Source organism: Phyllobates terribilis, unplaced genomic scaffold, assembly GCF_046119375.1.
Source record: "Phyllobates terribilis strain yellow unplaced genomic scaffold, ASM4611937v1 Scaffold_1__5_contigs__length_1240528914, whole genome shotgun sequence".
Lineage (NCBI taxonomy): Eukaryota > Metazoa > Chordata > Amphibia > Anura > Dendrobatidae > Phyllobates > Phyllobates terribilis.
In genome coordinates this window covers 723,808,226-723,835,893 of record NW_027362761.1, presented here as the reverse complement: position 1 = coordinate 723,835,893, position 27,668 = coordinate 723,808,226, and the positions used below count along the sequence as shown (strand labels likewise).

At 43.4% G+C, this 27,668-nt stretch overlaps 1 protein-coding gene across 1 annotated transcript in view; it reads right to left on the bottom strand.

Annotated features, from left to right (window-relative positions):
* Window positions 1-1,431: 1,431 nt before the first annotated feature.
* ATP8B3 (ATPase phospholipid transporting 8B3) overlaps window positions 1,432-27,668 on the bottom strand; it is a 1,018,530-nt gene continuing 992,293 nt past the window's right edge. The window contains exon 28 of the mRNA XM_073686335.1: window positions 1,432-2,670. Within this exon, the coding sequence (XP_073542436.1) occupies window positions 2,467-2,670 (204 nt within the window). The 3' untranslated portion in view covers window positions 1,432-2,466. The remainder of the gene's footprint in view (window positions 2,671-27,668) is intronic.

Below are 27,668 nucleotides of genomic sequence, written 5' to 3'. Positions count from 1 at the left end.
AATAAGACGCACCTAGGTTTTAAAGGAGGAAAATAGGAAAATAAAATTAAGCAAAAAATGTGGTCATGATGCCCTGTTATGGGGGAGGGGGTCTGCTTCTGACACTGGTATTGGGGTAATGTCCCTCAATTCTGTTAATATCCTCCATCCTGGTATGTATGGCCCCGGTATAAGTGGCCCCCATCCCATCCTGGTATGCATGGTGCCCCTTGATCCCCCATCCTGGTATGTATGGCACCCCTTTATCCCCCATCCTGGTATGCATGGCACCCCTTTATACCCCATCTTGGTATTCATGACACCCCTTGATTCCCCATCCTGGTATGCATGGCACCCCTTTATCCCCCATCCTGGTATGCATGGCAACCCTTGAGCCCCCATCCTGGTATGCATGGCACCCTCTGAGCCCCCATCCTATTATGCATGGCACCCCTTGAGCCCCATCCTGGTATGCATGGCACCCTCTGATCCCCCTTCCTGGTATGCATGGCACCCCTTGAGCCCCCATCCTGGTATGCATGGCATCCCTTGAGCCCCCATCCTGGTATGCATGGCACCCTCTGAGCCCCCATCGTGGTATGCATGGCACCCCTTGAGCCCCCATCCTGGTATCCATGGCACTCCTTGAGTCCCCATCCTGGTATGCATGACACCCCTTGAACCCCCATCCTGGTATGCATGGCACCCTCTGAGCCCCCATCACCTCCTCTCTCCTCCAGCGCTGTCCAGCTCTGCTGCCGACACTCTCACTGTGTGAGCCGCGCATGGCGTTCCTGCCATGCGCCATCACACAGTGTGAGACTCTGTGCTGGAATAGTCACTGCTCCCCATGCCGGGACTCTGTGCGTGGGGAGCAGTGACCATTCAGTCTGTTCAATAACCAGCACAATGTACCGCAGCGCGGCTCCTGCTGCCGCTCTGCGGTCTGTATGCCCGCTCTTAAAGACCATGGATATTCACTACAACCCATGGAAGTGGGTTGTAGGGAATATTCATGAGCTTTAATAGCGGGCACACAGACCGAAGAGCGGCAGCAGGAGCCGCGCTGCGGCTACAGTGTGCCGGCTATTAAGAAAAATGAATATTCATTGCTCTCCACGCCTATGGGCGTGGGGAGCAGGGAATATTCATTTTCTTTAGTAGCGGGCACAGCGTCGGCTGCAGCAGGCAGTTGCTGCCTCCTGTGTCCCGCTGATCCCCAGCTGCTGCTCCCCCACACCGACCACCACGCACAGTCATGTATATAGTATTCGGACTATAAGACGCACCACCCACTTTCCTCCAAAATTTTGGAGGAAAAAAGTGCGTCTTATAGTCCGAAAAATATACGGTATATATTTTTTTTCTTTTTTTTTTTGCCTAAAATACAAAGGAATTGTGTCATTTTTAACTTTAGACTTTTTACAGATGATTTCATCTTCTACTTGCTTAACTGTTCACAATAACAGTAATTTTGACCAGGGGTGTGCAAACTTACATACCACTATATGTACTTGTACAAGTTAATCATGTCACCCCTTAATCATCTTTTCTTAAGAGTAAATACACTTAATTATTTTAATATTTCCTCATAACAGAGATCCTCAATGACTTTTGTCAGTTTTTCAGTTTTGAGGCTCTTTTTTGTACCCTTTTCAACTCCAGGGCATCCTTTCTATGAGCTTCTGCCCAGGATTGAACTACATATTCCAGATAAGTTCACACTATTGCATTACATCCCCGTCCTGTGAGTTCATAACTCTTTTAATACATGACAATATCTTGCTGGTCTTAGAAGCTGCTGATTGACATTCCATGGTGTTATTTAGTCTGTGATCTACGAGTACACCCAGATCCTTCTCTACAAGTGACTCTCCTAGTTCTATTTCACTTAGAACATATGGTGCCACAGCACATCTGTATTGGTAAATATAGCTGCATATATCATTGTGGAAATTGTTCACTTGAGGTGCACATATCACCTTTTCGATTACAAAGACTTCAATCCACTTTAATATTTGTAGCTTATTTTTTCACTGCAGATATTTTCCTCAATGTATACAGGAGAGTTCTAAAAATCTCATGCACAATGGTGGTACTGTAAAAAATAGTGTTTTTTCCATCCTGATCAACTGTGTTTATGCCTTGTGGGAATATACCTTAAAATGATGATCCATGAAGTTTCTGCAACTGTAATAACAATATGTTCATAGGCACATGGTTGTCATAGAGCTATGACGGTGTTATAAAAGATAGACCATGAACGTGATGCAAGCTAACATCGTAAGGACATAATGAAGAAAATAGTAATACATTGTAAGCTAATTTATGCACTCATGCTACACAATTCTAAGGAAAACAAAAAAAATAATAATTGAACCAAAGCAGGTTAAATACTCAAAAAGCACAGTAAACCCTTTTCCAGAGAGCAATATATAAAATCCACATAACCAATGAAAGTGTATTTTTATTAGAATTATGCTTTGATCACTCTTTGGTGGCCTCTCCAGGAAGATCTGGAGCATTTGCGTTAGACCTGCGTAAACTTGTTCCCTTTGTAATAAGATCAGCATAACCTTCCTTGTGTGAAAAAGCATAGCTGGATCTGCGATTTAAACTTCCTCTTTTGAAAGGTGTTGTCATTGCAACTGTAGTCACCACATCTTGCCTTTTTGATCCATAGTAATTTCGCTGTAGGTAGAGAACCATATTTAACAAGAATGTTAGCGAATTGCAAAGAGTCAACAATTATGATGTTAGCAAAAATTGTACAAATGTGTACTAATTTAAAGGGGTTTTCCAGTGCTTTGCATTGATGGCCTATCCAAAGGATGGGTCATCAATATAAGATATATGGGCGTACGGCACCAAAGACCCCTGCCGATCAGCTGTTCTCGGTTACAGAACTGGCTGGAGGTAATCATTTCTGGATTGGAACTACACAGCTCAGTCAACTGTAAAATGGCCACAATGTGATACTGTAGTTCCACCACTAAAGATAGGGCAACAATATAAAGCACTGGATCACTCCTTTAATTAAGTGTGATCTTGACTTGAAATTTCATGCAGTACTTTATTGCATTCAGTGTACCATAATGTAAGAACAGAATGTATATCATACAACTTGTAACTAGTCTCCTTTTGCAAAACTGCAGCTTAATGTCTATTAACATCTGCTTCATAATTTAATTTTCATTTGTACTAGGAACAAGAGAGACAACATTTTTGCAGAGATGAATCCGTTACATATCAGATGCAAACGACATCAGAAGGACCTCATTAAATATAATGGGTCCCTTTAGTTCGGGGGTGGGGAATCTTTTTTCTGCCAAGGACCATTTGGATATTTAGACCATCCTTCGGGGACGGTACAAATTGCGCACTAACTCCACCTACAAAATACATCCTGGCACTAACACTGGTGTCAGGATGTAATCTTTTATTGCACGCGCCTCAGAGTTCAGTAGCGAACACTCAGTGTGTGTGCTCACAAAGCAAGAAGAAATGAATGGGCTGGGGGCCATCAAAATACAGCTTCCGGCCCAAGCACTACAGTTCGCCGGGAATCTGCCCACGGGCCAGATAAAAGGTCATCGAGGGCAACCGGCAGGCCTGAGGTGCCTCACCCCTAGTCTATTTCAACTTGTTGTGTCAATAATACATTTATTCTGTATCTATCTTAGAATGAAACAGAGAAATGGAATTCAAAACATGGATGTGAACGAAGCCTGGAAAAAATGCTGCATATATAAAATATATATATAAAGTGCAATATCAATGGTGTATTGCTACAGTACATGGATCAAACCACAAATATGCACGATTAGTACTAACATTTATGCAAGTATGTAGAATCATAAACACAACATCACACAAAACTATATAAATTTTATAATGTGAGGCCTAAAATAAAAAATGGAAGTATATAGAGATTACATACTGTATGCTTTGTATAGAAAAGTTGCAGTGATGTTATATGGTAATATGGGTAATAACTTCTGTAATAATAATTTATAATATATACAGCGAGTGACATAAGTATTGAACACGTCATCAATTTTCTAAGTAGATATATTTCTAAAGTTGCTATTGACATGAAATTCTCAACAGATGTCGGTAACAACCCATCCAATCCATACTGGCAAAGAAATCAATCCATTGATGTCCGTAAATTATGTGTAACTAATAATTAGAAGTGACACAGGGAAAAAGTGATGAGCACACAAAGAGATAGACGTGCAAAAAGCCATGGAAAGTCATGGCACCAACTGAAATCTATCAGTAATTAGTAGAGATGAGCGGTGTTCGACTAGAACTGTTCGCCAATCTCAAATTCGAGCTGTTTTGGGCGGTGTTCGAGTTGTTCGACGAACCCGAACGATTTGCAAAAAATTCGGCTGTTCGAGGTTATGTTCGATAACTGTTCGTGCACCAAAAGCGTGTCCTGCATGTCTGGCGCTATTTAGAGCACCAATCATGCAGGGATTGCCTGCCACTCACTGTAATGCCACAGCCATGGTGGTTGTGGCATTACAGTGATTGCCCAAATCGATGGGAACAGTGCCAACAGTGAAACATGAAAAGCCGGCAATTCAGCAGCGGCATACACCTGTACCCGACAATTTAGAACCGAAAGAATAGAGCTTCACACATAGATTAGATAGATATAAACATGTCAGCCACATATATACGAAGTACAGTGAAAGTGCTGCTTACTGTACTTGTCATTTAGCGTAAAGGATTTATCAAAAAAAATAATAGTGTTTTCATGCATCGTCTCTTTAAAAAAGCCAGCCGGCAATTCAGCAGCGGTACCCGACAATTTAGAATAGAAAGAATAGAGAATCACACATAGATTAGATAGATAGAAACATGTCAGTCACATATATATGAAGTACAGTGACAGTGCTGCTTACTGTACTTGTCATTTAGCGTAAAGGATTTATCAAAAAAAATAATAGTGTTTTCATGCACCGTCTCTTTAAAAAAGCCGGCCGGCAATTCAGCAGCGGTACCCGACAATTTATAACAGACAGAATAGAGCTTCACACATAGATTAGATAGATAGAAACATGTCAGTCACATATATATGAAGTACAGTGATAGTGTTGGTTACTGTACTTGTCATTTAGTATTAAAATAAAGGATTTATTATTAAAAAAATTGGCGTGGGGTTCCCCTTAATTTTAGGCTCTAGCGGAGGTTAAGCAGACGGCTGGGGCAGATGTTTGAAGCCTGGGAAGGGGGTAATACCCACGGAGCTTCCCAGGCTACTAATATCAGCCCCCAGCTGAATACATAGCCTTTACTAGCTATTAAAATGGGGGACCCCCCCAAAAAAATGACGTGGGGTCCCCCCTAATTTAATAGCTAGCAAAGGCTAGGCAGACAGCTGGGGGCTGATATTAATAGCCCAGGAAGGGAGCCATGAATATTGGCCCCCTCCCAGGCTAGAAACACCAGCCGTCAGCCGCCCCAGAAATGGCGCATTCATAGGATGCGCCAATTCTGGCACTTAGCCTCGCTCTTCCACGCTGCCCTGGTGCGGTGGCAGGGGGTAATAGGGTTGGGGTTGATGTCAGCTTATAATGCCAGCTGACATCAAGCCCAGGTTAGTAATGGAGAGGCGTCTATAAGACACCCCCATTACTAACCCCATAGTCAAAGTTAAAAAAAACACAAACACCCAGAATAAAGTCCTTTAATTGAAATAAAGACACAATCCTTTATTGTTCTAAATTAAACCATACTTACCGTCACGCCCATTCCAGCTGAAGCCAACGATCTCCTGCAATAAAAGAAAAATAATAAAGCAACCTCATCCTTACCTTTCCATGGTTCCCACGACAGCTTCAGCTCTGCTACATCGAGATGACAGGCTGGACCGCAGCAGAACGCTGCCATCCAGCCTCTCATCCCGCAGACACTGAGAAGCGCAGGCTTGCTTGCGCTGCTCAGCGTCTCTCTGTGACGACATCCAGATGAGCCGAGTTCATGTCCAATGAACTCGGCTCACCTCATGCACGTCACTGACAGCGTGGGAAAATTCTCACGCTGAAGCGGTGAGTGCAGGAGAATTCTCCCACGCTGTCAGTGACGTGCATAAGGTGAGCTCATGTCCAATGAACTCAGCTCACCTCCTGCACGTCACTGACAGCGTGGGAGAATTCTCCTGCACTCAGCGCTTCAGCGTGAGAATTCTCCCACGCTGAAGCGCTGAGTGCAGGAGAATTTTCCCACGCTGTCAGTGACGTGCATAAGGTGAGCTCATGTCCAATGAACTCAGCTCACCTCCTGCACGTCACTGACAGCGTGGGAGAATTCTCCTGAACTCAGCGCTTCAGTGTGAGAATTCTCCCACGCTGAAGCGCTGAGTGCAGGAGAATTTTCCCACGCTGTCAGTGACGTGCATGAGGTGAGCCGAGTTCATTGGACAATAACTCGGCTCATCTGGATGCCCTCACAGAGAGACACTGTGGAGCGCAAGCAAGCCTGCGCTTCTCAGTGTCTGCGGGATGACAGGCTGGATGGCAGCGTTCTGCTGCGGTCCAGCCTGTCATCTCGATGTAGCAGAGCTGAAGCTGTCATGGGAACCATGGAAAGGTAAGGATGATGTTGCTTTATTATTTTTCTTTTATTTCAGGAGATCGTTGGCTTCAGCTGGAATGGGCGTGATGGTAAGTATGGTTTAATTTAGAACAATAAAGAATTGTGTGTTTATTTCAATTAAAGGACTTTTTTCTGGGTGTTGTGGTTTTTTTAAATACTTTACTAGAAATTCATGGTGGTCATGTCTAATATTGGCGTGACCCCATGAATTTCGGGCTTAGGGCCAGCTGATAATGCCAAGCTGGCCCTAACCCCTTTATTACCCAGTGAGCCACCGCATCAGGGCCCTGGATGAGTTGGGTACAGCGCCAGAAGATGGCGCTTCTATGAACGCGCCATTTTCCGGGGTGGCTGCGGACTGCAATTTGCAGCGGGGGTGGCCCAGAAAGCTTGGGCCTCCCTGCGCTGCGGATTCCAGCCCCCAGCTGCCTAGTTGTACCTGGCTGGACACAAAAACAGGGCGAAGCCCCACGTCAATTTTCTTTAAATTATTTCATGAAATAATTAAGAAAAAAAGGGCTTCCCTATATTGTTGTGTCCGGCCAGGTACAAATAGGCAGCTGGTGGTTGGGGGCAGCCCGTTCCTGCCTGCTGTACCTGGCTGGACACAAATATAGTGCGAAGCCCCACGTCAATTTTTTTTAAATTATTTCATGAATTTCCTGAAATAATTTAAAAAAATTGAAGTGGGGCTTCGCACTATATTAGTGTCCAGCCAGGTACAGCAGGCAGGAACGGGCTGCCCCCATCCACCAGCTGCCTATTTGTACCTGGCCGGACACAACAATATAGGGAAGCCCTTTTTTTCTTAATTATTTCATGAATTTCATGAAATAATTAAAAAAAATTGAAGTGGGGCTTCGCACTATATTTGTGTCCAGCCAGGTACAGCAGGCAGGAACGGGCTGCCCCCAACCACCAGCTGCCTATTTGTACCTGGCCGGACACAACAATATAGGGAAGGCCTTTTTTTCTTAATTATTTCATGAATTTCATGAAATAATTAAAAAAAAAGTACGTGGGGCTTCGCCCTATTTTTGTGTCCAGCCAGGTACAACTAGGCAGCTGGGGGCTGGAATCTGCAGCGCAGGGAGGCCCAAGCTTTCTGGGCCCCCCCCCCGCTGCAAATTGCAGTCCGCAGCCACCCCGGAAAATGGCGCGTTCATAGAAGCGCCATCTTCTGGCGCTGTACCCAACTCATCCAGGGCCCTGGTGCGGTGGCTCACTGGGTAATAAAGGGGTTAGGGCCAGCTTGGTATTATCAGCTGGCCCCAAGCCCAAAATTCATGGGGTCACGCCAGTATTAGACATGACCGCCATGAATTTCTAGTAAAGTATTTAAAAAAAACACAACACCCAGAATAAAGTCCTTTAATTGAAATAAAGACACAATTCTTTATTGTTCTAAATTAAACCATACTTACCATCACACCCATTCCAGCTGAAGCCAACGATCTCCTGCAATAAAAGAAAAATAATAAAGCAACATCATCCTTACCTTTCCATGGTTCCCATGACAGCTTCAGCTCTGCTACATCGAGATGACAGGCTGGACCGCAGCAGAACGCTGCCATCCAGCCTGTCATCCCGCAGACACTGAGAAGCGCAGGCTTGCTTGCGCTGCTCAGCGTCTCTCTGTGACGACATCCAGAGGAGCCGAGTTCATGTCCAATGAACTCAGCTCACCTTATGCACGTCACTGACAGCGTGGGAGAATTCTCCTGCACTCACCGCTTCAGCGTGAGAATTTTCCCACGCTGTCAGTGACGTGCATGAGGTGAGCCGAGTTCATTGGACATGAACTCGGCTCATCTGGATGTCGTCACAGAGAGACGCTGAGCAGCGCAAGCAAGCCTGCGCTTCTCAGTGTCTGCGGGATGAGAGGCTGGATGGCAGCGTTCTGCTGCGGTCCAGCCTGTCATCTCGATGTAGCAGAGCTGAAGCTGTCGTGGGAACCATGGAAAGGTAAGGATGAGGTTGCTTTATTATTTTTCTTTTATTGCAGGAGATCGTTGGCTTCAGCTGGAATGGGCGTGATGGTAAGTATGGTTTAATTTAGAACAATAAAGGATTGTGTCTTTATTTCAATTAAAGGACTTTATTCTGGGTGTTTGTGTTTTTTTTAACTTTGACTATGGGGTTAGTAATGGGGGTGTCTTATAGACGCCTCTCCATTACTAACCTGGGCTTGATGTCAGCTGGCATTATAAGCTGACATCAACCCCAACCCTATTACCCCCTGCCACCGCACCAGGGCAGCGTGGAAGAGCGAGGCTAAGTGCCAGAATTGGCGCATCCTATGAATGCGCCATTTCTGGGGCGGCTGACGGCTGGTGTTTCTAGCCTGGGAGGGGGCCAATATTCATGGCTCCCTTCCTGGGCTATTAATATCAGCCCCCAGCTGTCTGCCTAGCCTTTGCTAGCTATTAAATTAGGGGGGACCCCACGTCATTTTTTTTGGGGGGTCCCCCATTTTAATAGCTAGTAAAGGCTATGTATTCAGCTGGGGGCTGATATTAGTAGCCTGGGAAGCTCCGTGGGTATTACCCCCTTCCCAGGCTTCAAACATCTGCCCCAGCCGTCTGCTTAACCTCCGCTAGAGCCTAAAATTAAGGGGAACCCCACGCCAATTTTTTTTAATAATAAATCCTTTATTTTAATACTAAATGACAAGTACAGTAACCAACACTATCACTGTACTTCATATATATGTGACTGACATGTTTCTATCTATCTAATCTATGTGTGATGCTCTATCTTTCTGTTCTAAATTGTCGGGTACCGCTGCTGAATTGCCGGCCGGCTTTTTTAAAGAGACAGTGCATGAAAACACTATTATTTTTTTAAATAAATCCTTTACACTAAATGACAAGTACAGTAAGCAACACTATCACTGTACTTATTATATATGTGACTGACATGTTTCTATCTATCTAATCTATGTGTGAAGCTCTATTCTTTCTGTTCTAAATTGTCGGGTACAGATGCTGAATTGCCGGCCGGCTTTTTTAAAGAGACGGTGCATGAAAACACTAATATTTTTTTTAATAAATCCTTTACACTAAATGACAAGTGCAGTAACCAACACTGTCACTGTGCTTCTTATATGTGTGACTGACATGTTTCTATCTATCTAATCTATGTGTGATGCTCTATTCCTTCTTGTCTAAATTGTCGGGTACCGGTGTATGCCGCTGCTGAATTTGCCGGCCGGCTTTTTTAAAGAGAGTGTCTTCTGAGCAGTTTGTCAGCTTTTGGACACCTTTGCAGGTGTTTTCTATGTGTTTCTATGTGTTTTTGTTTGCCTGCCATTGGTTTTAACGGTGTTCGACGGTGTTCTAAGGTGTTCGACGAACAGTTCGACGAACAGTTCCTCGAACATCCCGGTGTTCGACGAACCGAACCGAACCCGAACACTACGGGGGTGGCTCAACACTAGTAATTAGAAAGCAATCCTGCCACTTAGCAAAAAATAATATCAGCTAGTTTAACTGATGGGATATAAAAAGGTATCTCATTACCAAGGTGCCACACTAGAAACAAATCATGATGGGTAAAACCAGTGAGCTGTCTCAAGACCTTAACAACCTTATTGTTGCAAAACATACTGATGGCATTGGTTACAGAAGAATTTCTAAACTACTGAATGTTCCACCTTTCATCATTTCACCATAAATCGGCCATGACCAGGTGCTCCCCTCAAGATTTCAGGCAGAGGAATGAAAATAATTATCAGAAGAGTTCCAGAAGAGCCAAGGACCACCTGTGGAAAACCACAGAAAGACCTGGAATCAGCAGGTACAATTGTTTCAAAGAAAACTATAAGTAATGCACTCAACGTCCATGGCCTATATGCACGCTCACCACACAAGACTCTATTGCTGAACAAAAAGCACGTTTAACGTTTGCTGAAATACATTTAGACAAGCCTGTGAAATACTGAGAGAATATAGTCTGATCAGATGAGACCAAATTTGAACTCTTTGGATGCCATAACACACACCATGTTTGGAGGCCAAAAGGCACTTCATATCACCCCAAAACAACCTTACCAACAGTGAAGTTTGGAGGTAGAAATATAATTGTGTGGGGCTGTTTTTCTGCATACGGCACTGGCAAACTTCAAGTAATTGAAGTAAGGATGAATGGACAAATGTACCGAGACATTCTTGATAACAATTTGCTGCAATCTACAGGATGATGAAGATGAAATGAGGGTGAACATTTCAGCAAGACAATGATCCCAAACATACAGCCAAGGAAACTCTCAATTGGTTTCAGAGAAAGAAAATAAAGCTGCTAGAATGACGCAGCCAATCACAGGATCTGAATCCAATAGAAAATTTATGGAAGGAACTAAAGCTCAGTGATCACAGAAGGAGCCCACGGAACCTTCAGGATTTGAAGAGTGTTTGTGTGGAAGAATGGGCCAAAACCACACCTGAGCAATGCACTTGACTAGTTTCTCCATAAAGGAGGTGTCTTGAAGCTGTCATCACCGACAAAGGCTATGCACGAAGCATTAAACAAATTACAATAAGCATATTCACCACTTTTTTCCCAATGTTATTTCTCATTATTACTAGTGATGAGAGAGCACTAAAATGCTTGGGTACTCACTCGAGTCAATCAAATTGGAATACTCGAGTGCTCGACCCGAGCAACGAGTACATTGTATGTCTATGGGAAACGCAAGCATTTTTCCGGCAGCCCCCCTTCCCCGGCGGTCTGCAAAGGGCCTAAAAATTGCCCATATCGATAGGAACAGTGCTCAAATGACATGAGAACAGCATGGGTAAGACCCCTGTAAGCATCTCTGACTCCCAGGTCACTGCTGTCAACAATGTTGTCAGAGTATTATGCCACTTTTACGGACTCACAATAAAACATACAAAAATGAGACCAAAATGGATTTTCCTGGGAAAAATGTTAAGGAACATCCTTTCCTGGGTAATGACTTGTAAATAAGGTAAAATAAATAACAAAAAACAAAAATGCTCCTCCACACCTTGGGCTATGTTCACGCGTAGCGTTTTTGATGCATTTTTGCACTTTTGCATTGCATTCACCAGTAAATGTCATTTTAACATTTTACTACCTTATCTGGCCATGTGCTGTGCGAGACATGATCAGACACATCCTGTTTCATTTATGAAGGAGGGACTCTGAAAATCACAATGCCTATTTTTATAGGGCCATCAGGCAGCCCATACTATTCTTAAAGGGCCAGCAGTCGACCCTTGCTATTGTTAGAGAGCCATCAACCGGCTATACTTTGTTGCTCCCATTATTAACGAGTGGGTCTCCTATCCTGTTATTGCGTATGCAGTGACTGCAAGGGCTGCCAAAAATTGGGACGCATCCCAATATCCCTTTGAAGAGACATGGAGGACAGCCTCAGTAAAAAAAAAATTTTCCCATTAGAAAGGAGTGGGTCTCCTATAGTGGTAATGCCCATACTGTGACTGCGGGGGCTGCCAAAATTTGGGAAAAACCCTAATACCAATTTATAGACACATAGAGGTGGGCCTCAGTAACAACATGTTCCTAGAATAGAGCGGTTCTGCTATACAGTTATAGGGTATGCAGTGAGTATAACAGGTACCAAATTTTGTGAAAAACCCCAATAACAATTTAAAGACATAGAAGTGGGCCACAGTAATGACATGTTCCCATTAGAAAGGAGTGAGTCTCCTATACAGTTATAGGGTATGCAGTGAGTACAATGGCTGCCAAAATTTTGAAAAAAAAACAATAACAATTTAAAGACACATAGAGGTGGGTCACAGTAATGACATGTTCCCATTTGAAAGGAGCGGGTCTCCCATACTGTTCTTGCGTATGCAGTGACTGCAACGGCTGCCAAAAATTTTGAGGCACTCCAATGCCCCTTGAAAGAGACGTAGAGGAGGGCCTCCTGAAAAAAATGTTCCCATTAATAGGAAGTGGGTCTCCCATACTGTTTGCCTATGCAGTGAATGCAACGGCTGCCAAAAATTTGGAGGCACTCCAATGCCCCTTGCAAGATACGTAGATATGGTGATATGGTAGATATGGTGGTGATATGATAGTGGAGGATGAGGATGAGGAGAAGGAGGAGGAAAAGAGCAAATAGACAAAATCAGGAAGCCTATACCCATGTCTGGGTGTGAAGACAGAGGTGCATGGGAATAGAGTTAGACCTCCCAAAAAATCCTCCAAGGCGTAGAGAGCCAGTTCATGCCACGTGTCCAGCTTGGATACCCATTAATTATAAGGCACAGAGGAATCACTGAGGATGTTGGTACGGTTGGCAAGGTACTCTTTCAGCACCTTCCCAAACTTTCCCCTCCTTGTGAGAGTACCCCATGCTACAAGGCCTGTGCGATGGAAGGTTGTCCAACGAACTGTGACCTCTGCCGCCAGCGTTTTCAGATGGGAATTTTTTTAAGAATTCCGCAACAAGGGCCTTATGGTACTGCTCCATTTTATTAGGCCTGTCCAGCGCGAGAATAAGAGACAGAAAGTTCTCATTGCAGCTTGGGTCTAGAAGTGTCACCAACCAGTAATGACTGTCACCCAAAATTTGGACAACGCGAGGGTCACGGGAAAGGCAGCGTAACATAAACTCAGCCATGTGTGCCAGACTGCTAACAAGTAAGACTTCAGTGTCCTCACCAAGAGAATGACTGACCATGCTCTCCTCCCCATCCTCCTCCTCCTCCCTGTTCTCAGCCCATCCACGCTGATCAGATGGTATGACAGTTGTGCAGATAGTCTATAGCGCAGAAAAATAGCTCCTGTTCTTCCTCCTCCTCCCCTTCCTCTTCCTCATTATCACCCAATCCATGTTGGGATAAGATGAGGCTGGGCTGTGTGCAATCACCCTGTATGGTTCCTTGCTCCATCTCATCGTGCTCCGCCTGCAATGCATTCTCTTTAATTGTGAGCAGAGAGCATTTCAGAAGACAGAGAAGAGGGATGGTGATGTTAATTATGGTGTCATCGCCGCTCTCCATCTTGGTGGAGTCCTCAAAGTTTTGGAGGATGGTACAGATGTCTGACATCTATGTCCACTCCTGAGGTCTTATGTGTGGAGTATGACCTGAATACCGACGGCCGTGTTGATGCTAGTAGTCAACAACTGCTCTCTTCTGCTCACAAATCCTTCCCAACATCTGCAATGTAGAGTTCAAATGCGTGGGGTCATTGCACACTATTCGGAGAGCTGGAAGCTGCAAACACTGCTGAAGCACGACAAGGGGGTCGGAAGCTGTAGTGCCATCAGCGAGATGTACTGTCCCTGCCTACAAGCACTTGTCCACATGTCTGTGGTTAGAAGGAATTTCCCAGTAACTGCGTTGTTGAGGGCACGGCTAATGTTGAGGGACACGTGCTTGTGTAATGCGGGGACGGCACACCAGGAGAAATAGTGGCAGCTGAGTACCGAGGGATGGCCGCTGCCATCAGGTTGCAGAAAGCTTCCGTCTCCACGAGCCTAAAAGGCAACATTTCGAGAGCAAGCATTCTCAAAATGTGTGAATTTTGTAGTGTGACCTGTGTTGTGCTGGCTGCGTATTTGCGCTTGCGTTCCAAGGACTGGGGTAGGGACAACTGAACGCTGTGCTGGAACAAGGATGTGGATGTGCTTGCTGATGGTGCTAGTTGAGAGTGTGCAATGACAGGTGCAGGACGGGAGGCATCTTCGCATGCACCATGGACAGGGGATTGGCGTGCATGCACAACAGCGGAAGAAGCAGTGGTGTCACCCACAGACACTGTTTCTGGACCCTGGGGTTCAGCCCACTTAGTTGGGTGCTTTGCTGCTATGTGCCTGATCTTGCTGATGGTGGTCATGCTGGTAGTTTTGCTACCCTGCTGATGCTGGCCTGGCAGGTGGCGCAAGTGGCCTTTTTGGGGTTATATGCAGAGTCTTTAAAAAACAACCAGACTCGGGATTACCTAACAGTTGTTCTCGCAACTTCTGCAGTGTTGGTGTTACAGGGAATGCTTTCCCGCCTTGTGTCTGTGGCCACCACACTGCTTCTTCCTGCCTATTGTGGTGCTATGCCTCCCTCCCCGTGTGCTGCTGTCCTCGCTCTGCATGTCCCCCTGCCAGGTTGCGTCAGTTACTATATCATCCACCACCTCGTCTTCCACTTCCACACCCTGGTCCTCCTCCTGACTTTCTGGCAATTGTGTCTTATTATCATCTACCTCTTGCGACAGTAATTGCACTTTCCCACTGTTGCCTTCGTGGAACCGTGGCTGCTCAAATATTTGGGCATCGCTAAACATGTTCTCCTCTTCACCCGCTTGAAGCTGGCCGGGCGAGGGGCTCGAATCTATAAATGGAAAAGTGGACAGCTCTTCTGAGTATCCAAGTGTGGGATCAATTGTCTCTGGGCACTCGGCACGGTGGGAGGAAGGAGGACCAGAGTGAGGAATATGTGGTCCAGACTCACGGCTACTGAGACTTGAGCATGTGGAAGACAGGGTGGTGTTGGTGGTGGCAAAGTGACTGGAAGCCTTTTCTGCTATTCAACCAACAACCTTTTGCCACTGCTCTGTGTTCAATAGTGGTGTTCTGTGGTCCCCTAGTAATAGGGACAGGAAGGTCGAGCAACAAGATGTGGGTGTTTGTTGTGGCACAATTTCAGCTTGCCCAGGGCCTCGGCCTCTGCATGCACCATAATGTCCACTTCCCCGTCCCTAGCCACGCATCTTGCGCGTTTTAAATGGATGACAACATTTTCCACGTTCACTATAAATGGCTGGAATTGAACTGCAGTTATATGTGATACGTCTGATGGACAACCACAATTTTAAATAGCGGGCCTGTAGGATACTATTCTTCACAGTGACCTTGTGTTATATGTGATACGTCTGACTGAGAACCACGATTTTAAAAAGCAGGCCTGTAGTTTATTAATACTATTCTTCACAGTGACCTCGTGTGAATAGCTTCACCGACACTGCAACAAGATGGAAATGGAGACCAGAAATGTCTGAATTTGGAATGCAATTATATGTGATACCTCTGACGGAGAACCACGGTTTTAAAAAACGGGCCTGTAGTTTACTAATACTATTCTTCACAGCGATCTCATGTGAATAGCTTCACTGACACACTGCAACAAAATGGAAAGGGAGGCCAATATTTTCCACGTTCAGTTCAAATTTCTGGATTTTTATCACTGTAATACGAAAAAGATCTGGCTGTATTCTGCAGTGCTAACAAGCAAATGGAGCAGAAAAATAGTGTATTCTGGATTGCTTTTTAAGCAAATAATCAGGATTAAGATAAAAAATATATCCCTGGCCCCTGATACCTGGGGCTATGTCTACAAATATCTGTAATAACAGGATCAGTCAGAACATGCAGTGGACCCTCTTGTGCTGTATGCACTGCAGTCTGTAACATACCCTGCCTGCCTTGCTTTTTAGGCAAATAACCAGAATTAAGATCAAAAAAGAAATTGCCCTGGCCCCTGATATCTGGGGCTATGTCTACAAATATTTGGAACAACAGCAGCAGACAGAACTTACAATGGACCCTCTTGTGCTATATGCACTGCAGTCTGCCACATACCCTGCTTGCCTGCCTAACTCCTGCTATCACCACTGAATATATGCAGCTGGATTAGTCCTCAGAAGGACTGCTAGTTCAGATGGATATATAGATATGCTGTGGAATACCTATACTAACTATAAACAAGCAAATCTCTCCCTGACTCAGCAGCAGCTCTCCCTACTCTGCCTGTTTCTGGGGTAGACTGTGACAAGCATAGCGGCACCAGGTCTTATATAGACCCAATGATGCTATGCAGCCAGCCAATCACTGTAATGCCCACAACCAACATGGCTACGGCATTGCAGTGCATGGCAAGCAATCCCTGCATGTTCTTTGGCTCTCTAAAGAGCGCCAAACGTGCAGGGCGGGGACCCGAGTTCCTGCCCGAGCAACCCGGAAATACTCACCGAGCTTGTCGAGCATCGTGATGCTCGGGCGAGTACCGAGTATTGGCAAGCATGTTCGCTCATCACTAATTATTACACATAACTTAAAGGGGTATTCCTATCTCCAAGATCCTATCCGAATATGTAGTAGGTGTAATAATAATAATATTAGCAAGTACCTTCAATTAGAAATATAGTATAGTCTTCTGATTCGCTATGTCTATTTCCTCATGTGCAGGCATTGCAGGACCTTAGGTATCAATGGTTACCACCACTAGCAACTAGCTAACTATCTGTCACTATATCAGTGGTCGTAACCATGTATTCCTAAGGTCTTGCAATGTCCTGCACATGAGGAAAGAGACCTAGCGAATCAGAAAAACTATACTATATTTCTAATTGGAGGTATTTGCTAATAATATTATTATTATTACATGCACTACATATTGGGATAGGATATTGGAGATGGGAATACCCCTTTAATTTATGGATATCTAAAGTTTTATTTATTTGCCTGTGTGGATTGGATGGGTTGTTACTAGTGTTGAGCGAGTATGTTCTGTTCCGAGTATGCTCGGGCCGAGCTCCGAGTATTTACAGCTGCTCGGTGATATGTTTGAATCGGTCCCGTGTGCATGATTTGCAACTATTTAACGGCTTTATTACATGTGAGGAATGTGTAAGAAATAGACATTCCTCACATGTATTAAAACTGTCGAACAGTCGCAAATCATGCACCCGGGAGCGATTCAAACATATCACAGAGCAGCTGTAAATACTCGGAGCTCGGCCCGAGCATACTCGGTGAAAGGGTTAACAGAACATACTCACTCAACACTAGTTGTTACCAACATCTGGTGACAATTTCATGTCAATAGCACCTTTACAAATAAATTTACTTAGAAAATTGGTGATGTGTTCAATATTTATTTCACCCAATGTATATTAGTGATCCGTGGAGGATCGACTTTGAGTTGAATTTCCTGAGATTCAAGGTTTCAAGTGAATTCAAACATTTTGAGATTCCTTTTGCAAGGACTGAGAAAAAGAAATTGCCTGGCACAATTTCCCATACTGCTGAAGCATCAGAGAACTGGTTACTGAGGTTATGCGTGGCCATGTGGGCTTCCCCATAATGCCCCACAGATACTGTATGACATCACATGGGCTATCCCAGTTTATTGAGCAGATTACCATACCTTGTACGGTGGTGGCCAGTATCTGAGTTAACAGAGATGCAGGGGGCCCTTCTCCAACATCTTGAGTCAAAGAAGAATCTATATGTTTAGAAAGTGGAACAGTCACAGCATCTGAGTAACCTACAATGTGAGTGTGTGGCTGAACCTGCCTAGCTTTTCTTATTACATTATTTGTAGTAAAGTTTGAATAATTGGGATTGAAAACATTGTTAAAAGTTAATTATAGCATTGTACAAAATGTATGGTAAAAGAAAAAGTGACAATGGCAAAAGATGAGGTAGTGTGAAGAGGACCTTTGATCAATTTTTTCATGTTGAACTGGACACACAATGTAATATTGGCTGTAGAGTTGAATAAAACTTTTTTTTTTATTTCACCTTTCCGTTGTGGAGTTATTAGCAATCAAAGTATTTGGCACCTAATGAGTTAACTTTAGTTAAGTCCAACTGGGTGTTTTCACTGGGGGTGTGCACTTATTTTTCCATGTATGAGTTGCTATCTGATAATACCCACTCGGAATTAACAAAAGTTAACTTATTAGGTGCCAAATACTTTTATTGGCAAAGTGGAGATTATCACAATGTGCGGGCTTTGTACATGTAAATGATTAGATCCAGAGAAAATAAGCAAGCTTTTTTTTACTCACACCAATGCCTGACACTTGTTTTTTTCATTTGAGAAAGGCGCCGCCCAAACGCATTGGTGTGAATATAAAACCTTGCTTATACTCTCCGGATCTCATCCTTTACGTGAGCGCAGCCCGCACACCAAAATATTCTCTTTGATAAACTGATATCTGGACGATACTCTCCTCCAGACACAGGGCTGCAGTTATGGCACATCAGGCTTCTACAGGTGTTGAGTTCTAACACAACCTCTACAGGTGAGCACTACCATCACCCTCACCTTTATCTTTTTCCTTACTGTACTGCCCTATATGTACACATTTGTCTCATCTAGACCTTTCAGAATACTTTGATTCCTAATATCTCTGCAATTGAGGCAAAAGAAAAAGAAAAAAGTTTTAGGCTATGTGCGCACGTTCAGGATTTGAAGCAGAAATTTCCTGAGCGTTTCTGCATCTCTTTGGCAGGAAAAACGCTGCAGAAAAACCATGCATTGTTGCCGCGCTTTTGCCGCGTTTTTTGATGCATTTTTGATACGGTTTTTGAAGCGTTTTTTGAAACGTTTTTGTACATCAATGAATGCTTTTTGGAGCTAAATAAAGTTATTTGGTTGGACATTGCTTAAAACCCTTGGATTACCGTCAGAACTGGGGTGAGTATATTGGTTAGTTTAAATGATTAAAGAACGTGTCTGTTGTATTTCAAATAAAGTGCTTGTTCTGCGTCTGTGTGTTTATTTAACTCTTTACTTTACTTTAATTAGGTTTGGTGATGAAAGGGTCTGATTGAAACCTTGTCATCAACAAACAAAAGAGCTAGGTGTCAGCTAATCCCATTCGCCCAATGTCATTAGCATTTCCATTCATGTAGTTTCTGGGGCAGCTGTGAGTCGCTATTTTTAGCCTAGGGAGGTGCCATTAACATGGTCCCTGGCTATTATTACGTCCCCACGAACAGCAAGAAGCAGTGCTTTGGACACAGCATATTTTTGCTGCGTTCAAAACGCCGTGTTCTAATGCCGCACTTTTGTTCTCGGTACATGTGAATTCACTGCATATAATATGACACTTCAATCGGTCAAAGTCTGCAGCGGAGACTAGCGTGTCTGCTGCAGAAAGTGACATGCTGCGGGTGAGTTTGGGTACGTGGCCATGGTCAGGATCCACTGCAGGTTTGATGCTGCTTGTTTATACAGCATCAAACCCGCAGCATCCAGATGTTACAGCATTGTGGATGGGATCTCTAGAAATCTCATGTCCACTATGCGTGCATCGCAGGCTGCAGATCACCCGTCGACACTGACATGCGGCGTGTCTTTCAGGACTGCAGCATATCAAATTCTCTTGCGGAGTTGCTAGTCTCCGCAACAGAAATTTGACCACTAGAATGTATTGAATGCGGTAAATATGCATGGTTCAGTGAACACATGCGGATTTACCTGCGTTCAATAGAATGCAATGTTTTGGACGTAGCCAAAAATATGTGTCCAAAGAGCTGTTACATCCGGATCACCGGCCCAGAGCCTAAAATTTTTTTAAAAATTGGCGTGGGCTCCCGCGTTATTTTTATAGCCAGCAGAGGGAAAGCCGACCACTGGGAGCTGATATTAGTGTTAGAACCCTCCTGTTTTTTTCATTTTGTGTTTTGCGGTCACGTGACCATCTGCCTTTATATTCCAGCTCCGCCTTCCTGGCTGTGCTGGACTTCAGTGTTTGACTGTTTCTCTAGCCTGGTGCTTCGGTGCCTTTCTCTGTCAGTTCGCTTGGTCCTTCTGGGACCTCTAGTACCTTTTTGTCAGTTTGTCTTTTTGTGTTCTGCCACAACTTCTCTGTTTAGGAGGTGTCCCATTTTTGTCCCAGTCCTTAGTTCTTTTAGGGACCCCTCCCTTAATGCTATAGGTCTTCGTTCAATCTAGCCGAGGACTAAGGCTGGTCTGTTTGCTAGGAACAGGCAGCCCGCTACATCGTAGGGATTCAGCTTAGTCTTACTGTAGGGACAGCTTTCCCCTATCTTTCCGTAGTACATATTGCAGATCATAACAGTAAGTCCAGCCCAAAAAACTAAAAGGAAAGAAATTCGGGGATCAGTATGGTTTCTGTCCAGGATTTGGCTCAACGCCTGCAGGGATTGTCTCCGGAGGTGGCTGAGCTTCAGCAACACGTGAGTAGCTGTTCTGGAGCGCATTTTGTTGAACCCAAGGTAGGAATGCCTGATGTTTTTTATGGTAAACAGCAAGATTTTTTTTCCTTTAAAATTGCTTGTTTGTTGTATTTTCGTTTGAGACCAAGTTCCTCTGGGAATGAATCACAGCGCATTGGTTTTATTATGTCACTTTTGCACAATGAACCACAGGGGTGGGCCTTTTCTCTCCAACCTAATGATCCGTGTTTAAGGTCTGTAGAATTTTTTTTTTCTGCTATGGGTCTATTATATGATGATTCTGACTGAGTCTCATCTGCTGAGGCAGAACTCAGGCGTTTGAATCAGGGGTCAGGTGATGTTGAAAATTATTGCACACACTTCAGGAGATGGGCTTCAGAAGTCTTATGGAATGATCCTGCGCTGAAATGTTTATTTCTTGCTGGTCTGAGTGAAAGGGTTAAGGATTTGCTAATTGCATTCCCTGCACCTGAGACTCTGCAGGTTGCCATGCAGTTAGCTGTTCCCGTGGACAGGAGACTGAGGTCCAGGGTGAATGAGGTAAAGACTTCTGTAATGTCAGGTCCTAGTCCTCAGAAAATCTGCTCAGACGGCGGAAAACCGATGGAGGTTGGGGCGAAGTCGCTCTCCTCTCAGGAAAGAGACCGGAGGTTCGCCGAGGGATTGTGTCTTTATTGTGGTAAAGCTGACCATTTGATTAAGTATTGTGAGCTTCGTTTAAGTAAAGAAAAAAAAAAAGTCAGTTACGCCCGTATAGCTTGTTTACGATCTGCAGGAGTATTCCTTTCTGGGAGTACTACTTTGCAGTAAAATTTGATTGAATTTCAGGTATTTGTGGTTTGTGGTTCAACAATTAATGTGATTGATAAAAGGTTTTTGGAAAACCTTAAATTGAAATCCAAACCTTTGTCATCACCTATTTCTGTGATTGCAATTGATAACACTCCCTTGAAATGTATTACTCACAAGGTTGCTGCATTTCCCCTCACTATCAATGGAGTTCACCAAGAAATTTTGGACTTGGTTGTATTAGATAATTTTCCCTCTCCGGTCGTTTTAGGTTTGCCTTGGTTAAAACTGCACAATCCTTTACTGGACTGATCTACTAATGTGATTAAGTCTTGGAGTCCGAAGTGCTATGATAAATGTTGTAATGGTCGCATTGCGTCTGTGGAAAAAAGGGAATTACCTGTACCTATTCAAGATTTTTGGAGGTTTTTTTCAGAGGAGGAGTAGAAAGTTTTACCTCCTCATAGGGATTATGATTGCGCCATTGAGTTTGTTCCTGGAGCTACTCTTCCCAAGAGTCGCTTGTTTAATCTGACTATTCCTGAAAGAAAGGCCTTGGAGGAGTACATACAGACTAGCCTGGCTGCTGGTCACCTTCTAAATCGCCTGTGGCAGTTGGATTTTTCTTTGTTAAAAAAAAGGACTTGGGTTTACGTCCATGTCTGGATTTTCGTGAAATGAATAAGATTACCGTATGCAATTCTTACCCATTGCCGCTAATTCCTGACTTGTTTAACCAGTTGGTGGGGGCCAAGTGGTTCTCTAAAATTGATCTACAGGGGGGCATACAATTTGTTACGAGTGAAGAAGGGTGATGAATGGAAAACTGCTTTTAACACTACGGTAGGTCATTTTGAGAATCTGGTGATGCCTTTTGGTCTTACCAATGCACCTGCATTTTTTCAAAACCTTATTAATGACATCCTGAGACCTTTGATTGGTAAGAATGTGGTTGTGTATTTGGATGACATTTTGATTTATTCACCAGATTTAGAGTCCCATTGGCAGAGTGTACGTGAAGTTTTGCAGTTACTGAGTGATAATTCACTGTTTGCTAAGCTGGAGAAATGTGAGTTTGCTGTGCAGAAAATTAGTTTTTTGGGCTACATTGTCTCCAGCGAGGGCTTTGAGATGGACCTGGTGAAGGTTCAGGCTGTGCAGGAATGGTCTAGGCCTATTGGTTTGAAATCTGTACAGAGATTTTTGGGTTTTGCCAATTATTACAGGAAATTCATTAAGAATTTTTCTATAATTGTTAAGCCTCTGACCGATCTCACCAGGAAAGGTGCGAATACGGCCCAGTGGACTACTGAGGCCATTGAAGCGTTTCAGTATCTCAAAGAGTGGTTCAGTTCTGCCCCTATCCTTATGCAGCCTGATGAGACCAAGCCTTTTTTGGTCGAGGTCGATGCTTCATCGATGGGGGTCGGAGCAGTTTTGTCTCAGGACAACAAGGGTGGAGTACATCCTTGTGCCTTCTTTTCGAAAAAAAAAAAATTCGGAAACCAAACTGAATTATGATGTTGGAAATTGGGAGTTGCTGGCTATTAAACTCGCGTTTGAACATTGGCATCATTTTTTGGAAGGCGCTAGATTTCCTATTCAGGTTTTCACAGATCATAAGAATTTGATCTATCTGGATGCTGTCAAGTGCTTGAATGCCCGTCAAGCTAGGTGGGCACTTTTTTTTCTCGGTTTCATTTTTCTGTTACCTATATCCCTGGTACTAAGAATGTTAAAGCCGATGCTTTATCTCACAGCTTCTCTCCTATGGGCGGTGCCGAGGAGGAGGAGAGCATTTTACAGAAAGGAGTTGTGGTGGCGGCATTGGACTCCGTTTTGGAGAATGAGATTCTGAAAGCTCAAGATGATGCTCCATCTAACACTCCCCATGGGAGGTTGTTCGTGCCTAGAGCCTTAAGGAGAGATTTGTTTGTTGAGTGTCATGAGTCTCGGTTGGCAGGTCATCCAGGAATTTTGGAGACTAAGAGACTTATCAGTCGCAGTTTTTGGTGGCCTGGCTGGCAGAAGGAAGTCATCAAGTGTTTGTGTCAGTGTACTGTGTGTGCTAGGTCAAAGGCTTCACATACTCCTGCTGCGGGGTTGCTTTGCCCTCTGGAGGTTCCTACTGCACCTTGGACGCATATCACAATGGATTTTATTACTGATTTTCCTGTGTCTGAGGGTTTTACTGTCATCTGGGTGGTCGGGGACCGTTTTACTAAGATGTGTCATTTGGTTCCATTCATTAAGTTGCCCTGCGCCAAGAAACTAAGGCATTTGTTAACGAGATTGTCAAGCTCCATGGCGTTCCCACGGATTTTGTTTCTGATAGAGGACTTCAGTTTGTGGCTCGCTTTTGCTGTGTTTTTTGTGATAGTCAAATGGACAGACTGAAAGAAAGAACCAGGATGTTGAACAGTTTTTGCGTTGTTTTGTGGCGGACAATCAAGAGGTGTGGTCTGAGTTTCTGCCTCTCGCAGAATTTGCTCTTAACAATCATACATCCTCCTCTGCTGGATGTTCTCCTTTTTTTTGTTGCACTGGGAAACATCCGTCTTTTGGGTCGTTCTCGAAATTGGGGTCGGCGGTGCCGGAGGAGGAGAATTTTTTCCGGTGATTTGGAGACAGTTTGGACTAATGTACGTTGCAACCTTCAAGAGGCTAACAAGAAGTCCAAGAAGTATTTTGGCAGAAAACGTAAGGAGGGTTAGTTTACTGTGGGTGACATGGTTTGGTTGTCCTCGAAGAACCTGCGGTTGAGGATTCCCTCTAAAAAACTGGGTCCTAAGTTTGTGGGTCCATTTAAAGTGCTTCAGTTTGTTAACTCGTCTGCTGTTAGGTTGGATGTCCCTACTTCCTGGAAGATTAATCCTGTGTTTCATGTTTCCTTGTTGAAAAAGGCTGATGTATCTGATAGGGACGCCACTGTCACAGTTCCTCCTGTGGTGGAAGATGGCAAATATGAAATTTCTCGTATCTTGAATTCTAGATGGCATCAAGGGAGATTACAGTATCTTGTCTCCTGGAAGGGTTTCGGTCCCGAAGACAACTCCTGGGTAAGGACGGATGATGTCTCTGCTCCTAGGCTTGTTAAAGCTTTCCACAGGAGGTTTCCAGACAGGTCTGGGCCTGGAGGATCCGGAGGATCCTCATAAAAGAAGGGGTACTGTTAGAACCCTCCTGTTTGTTTTTTCCATCTTGTGTTTTGCGGTCACATGACCATCTGTCTTTATATTCCAGCTCCGCCCTCCTGGCTGTGCTGGACTTCAGTGTTTGACTGTTTCTCTAGCCTGATGCTTCGGTGACTTTCTCTGTCAGTTCGCTTGGTCCTTCTGGGACCTCTAACACCTTTTTGTCAGTTTGTCTTTTTGTGTTCTGTAACAACTTCTCTGTTTAGGAGGTGTCCCATTTTTGTCCCAGTCCTAAGTTCTTTTAGGGACCCCTCCCTTAATGCTATAGGTCTTCGTTCAGACTAGCCGAGGACTAAGGCTGGTCTGTTCGCTAGGAACAGGCAGCCCGCTACATCGTAGGGATTCAGCTTAGTCTTACTGTAGGGACAGCTTTCCCTTATCTTTCTTTAGTACATGTTGCAGATCATAACAATTAGTAGCCGAAGAAGGGGCCATTAGCCAAAAATGTTCACTGGCTATTAATATCAGCCCACAGCTGTTTGTTTAGCTTTTACTGGCTGGATTACAGGGGGACCCCAGAAAAAAATTGACTTGGGGTCCCCCTATAAAATCTAACCAGAAAAGGCTAAACAGACAGCTGCAGGCTGATATTAATTGCCAGGCAGGGGGCCATTGATACTAGCCCCCTCAGGAGTGATTAATATCACCCCTCAGCAGTCCCCAGAAATGGCGCATCCATAAGATGCGCCAAATCTGGCGCTTAACCTCTGCTCTTCCCACTGCCCTGTAGCAGTGGAAAGTGAGTTAATGGGGTTGGGGTTCACGTCAGCCTTGTATTGGCGGCTGACGTGAAGCCCAGGTTAGTAATGGAGGGTGTCTATAAGTCCAGCAAAATCTGACTTCCAACATAGCGCTGCTTCTCTTCTGACCTTTGTACTGTGCCTCAAAAGTAGTTTTTAACCACATATGGGATATCGGTATACTCAGGAGAAATTGCACAACAAAATTTGGAGTCCATTTTCTCCTGCTATCCTCATGAAAATGAAAAAATTTGGGGCTAAAACAACATTTTTGTGGGAAAAATATATTTTCACAGATCAACATTGAAAAATTTTGTGAAGCACCTGTGGGTTTAAGGTGCTCAACACATGTCTAGATAAATTCATTGAGGCGTCTAGTTTCCAAAATGGGGTCACTTGTGGGTGTTTTCCACTGTTTAGGCAAACATGGGCTCTCCAAATACGACATGACACCCGCAGACCATTCCATCAAAGTCTGCATTCGAAAACAACACTCCTGCATTTCTGAGCCCTGCCATGTACCCAAACAGTAGTTTTCCCCTACATATTTGGTATCTGCGTACTCAGCAGAAATTGCTCAACAAATTTTGAGGTCCATTGTCTCCTATTACCATTGTGAAAATTAAAAAAATTGGGGCTTAAAGAACATTTTGTGGGAAAAATTAGATTTTTTTATTTTCACAGCTCAATATTATAAACTTCTTTGAAGCACCTATGGGTTCAAGGTGCTCACTACACATTTAGATAAGTTCCTTAAGGGGTCTAGCTTCCAAAATGGGGTCACTTGTGGGGACTTTCCACTGTTTAGGCACATCAGGGGCTCTCCAAATGTGACTTGGAGTCCGCTAATTATTCTAGCAAATTTTGCATTCTAAAAGTCAAATGGCGCTCCTTCCCTTCCAAGCCTTGCCATGTGCCCAAACAGTAGTTTTACTCCACATATTGGGCATCAACATACCCAGAAGAAGTTGCACAACAAATTATATGGTGCAATTTCTCCTGTTACCCTTGTGAAATTGAGAACTTTGGGGCTAAAAAACATTTTTGTGGGAAAGTAAAAAAAAATGGGTCTAAAGTAACATTTTTGTGAAAAAAAAAGTTACTTTTTTTCCTTCTACATTCAATTAATTCATGTGAAGTACCTGAATGGTTATTAAACTTCTTGAATGTGGTTTTGAGCACCTTGAGGGGTTCAGTTTTTAGAATGGTGTCACTTTTGGGTATTTTCTGTCATATGGATCCCTCAAAGTCACTTCAAATGTGATGTGGTCCCTAAAAATGATAGTTTTGCAAATTTTGTTGGAAAAATGAGAAATCGATGGTCAATTTTTAACCCTTATAAGTTCCTAACAAAAAAAACACCAAAAATATTATGCTTCCAAAATTGTGCTGATATAAAGTAGACATGTGGGAAATGTTATTTATGAACTATTTTGTTTGATATAACTCTCTGATTTAAGGGCATAAAAATTAAAAGTTTAAAAATTGCAACATTTTCGCCAAATTTCCATTTTCTTCACAAATAAACGCAAGTCATATAGAAGAAATTATAATACTATCCTACTATCCTTATGTCACACAAAAAAAATCTGAATCAGTGGGATTCATTGAAGCATCCCAGAGTTTTTACCTCATAAAGTGACAGTGGTCAGAATTGTAAAATGTGGCCTGGTCATGAAGGTGAAAACAGGCTTGAGGGTGAACGGGTTAAGATGGGTAAAGATGAATGAATCTTTTTAAATTTGAATTAGCCAGCTTCTACAAATTTTTTCGAAGACATTTGATTTGCAGCAAATAAATTTGCAGAACTCAATAATGCAAAGCCTCTAACTGCATGAAAAGATGAATATAACACTCTGAAATATCCTAAGACTTTTTTAACCTCTTTTGAGCTCTTTAGCACAAATAGCCTTATTTATCCCTTAAGGCCCAGGAGATTTTTCATTGTTGCTATTGTGATTTTTCCTCCACTTCTTCTAAGAGGCATAACTTTGTTATTTTCCAACAAACTTGTCATATGTTTTACATGGAATTTGTAGTTTTAAAAGACATCATTCATTTATTCATGCAATGTACTGGAAAGTGGAAAAAAATTCCAAGAGCGCTGAATTAGCAAAAAAAATGCAATTCCACAATTGATATTTGAGTTTTGTTTTTATGACGTTAATTGTGCAGTAAAAGTGACTTGGTAGAATAATTCTACAAAGCAGTATGATGACAGCAATATCAAACTGGAATATTTTTTTTTTATTCAATTAATGAAAAAAAATTCTGTAATTCGCAAAAAATTTTTTTTTGCTTGTGTCATGATTTTCCGAGACACATTATGTTTTCATTTTTTGGTTGAATGAGTTGTGTGAAGTTTATTTCGTTGCATGGCAAGCATATATTTATGTTGATACCATTGTGGCGAAGATATAATATTTTGATTAC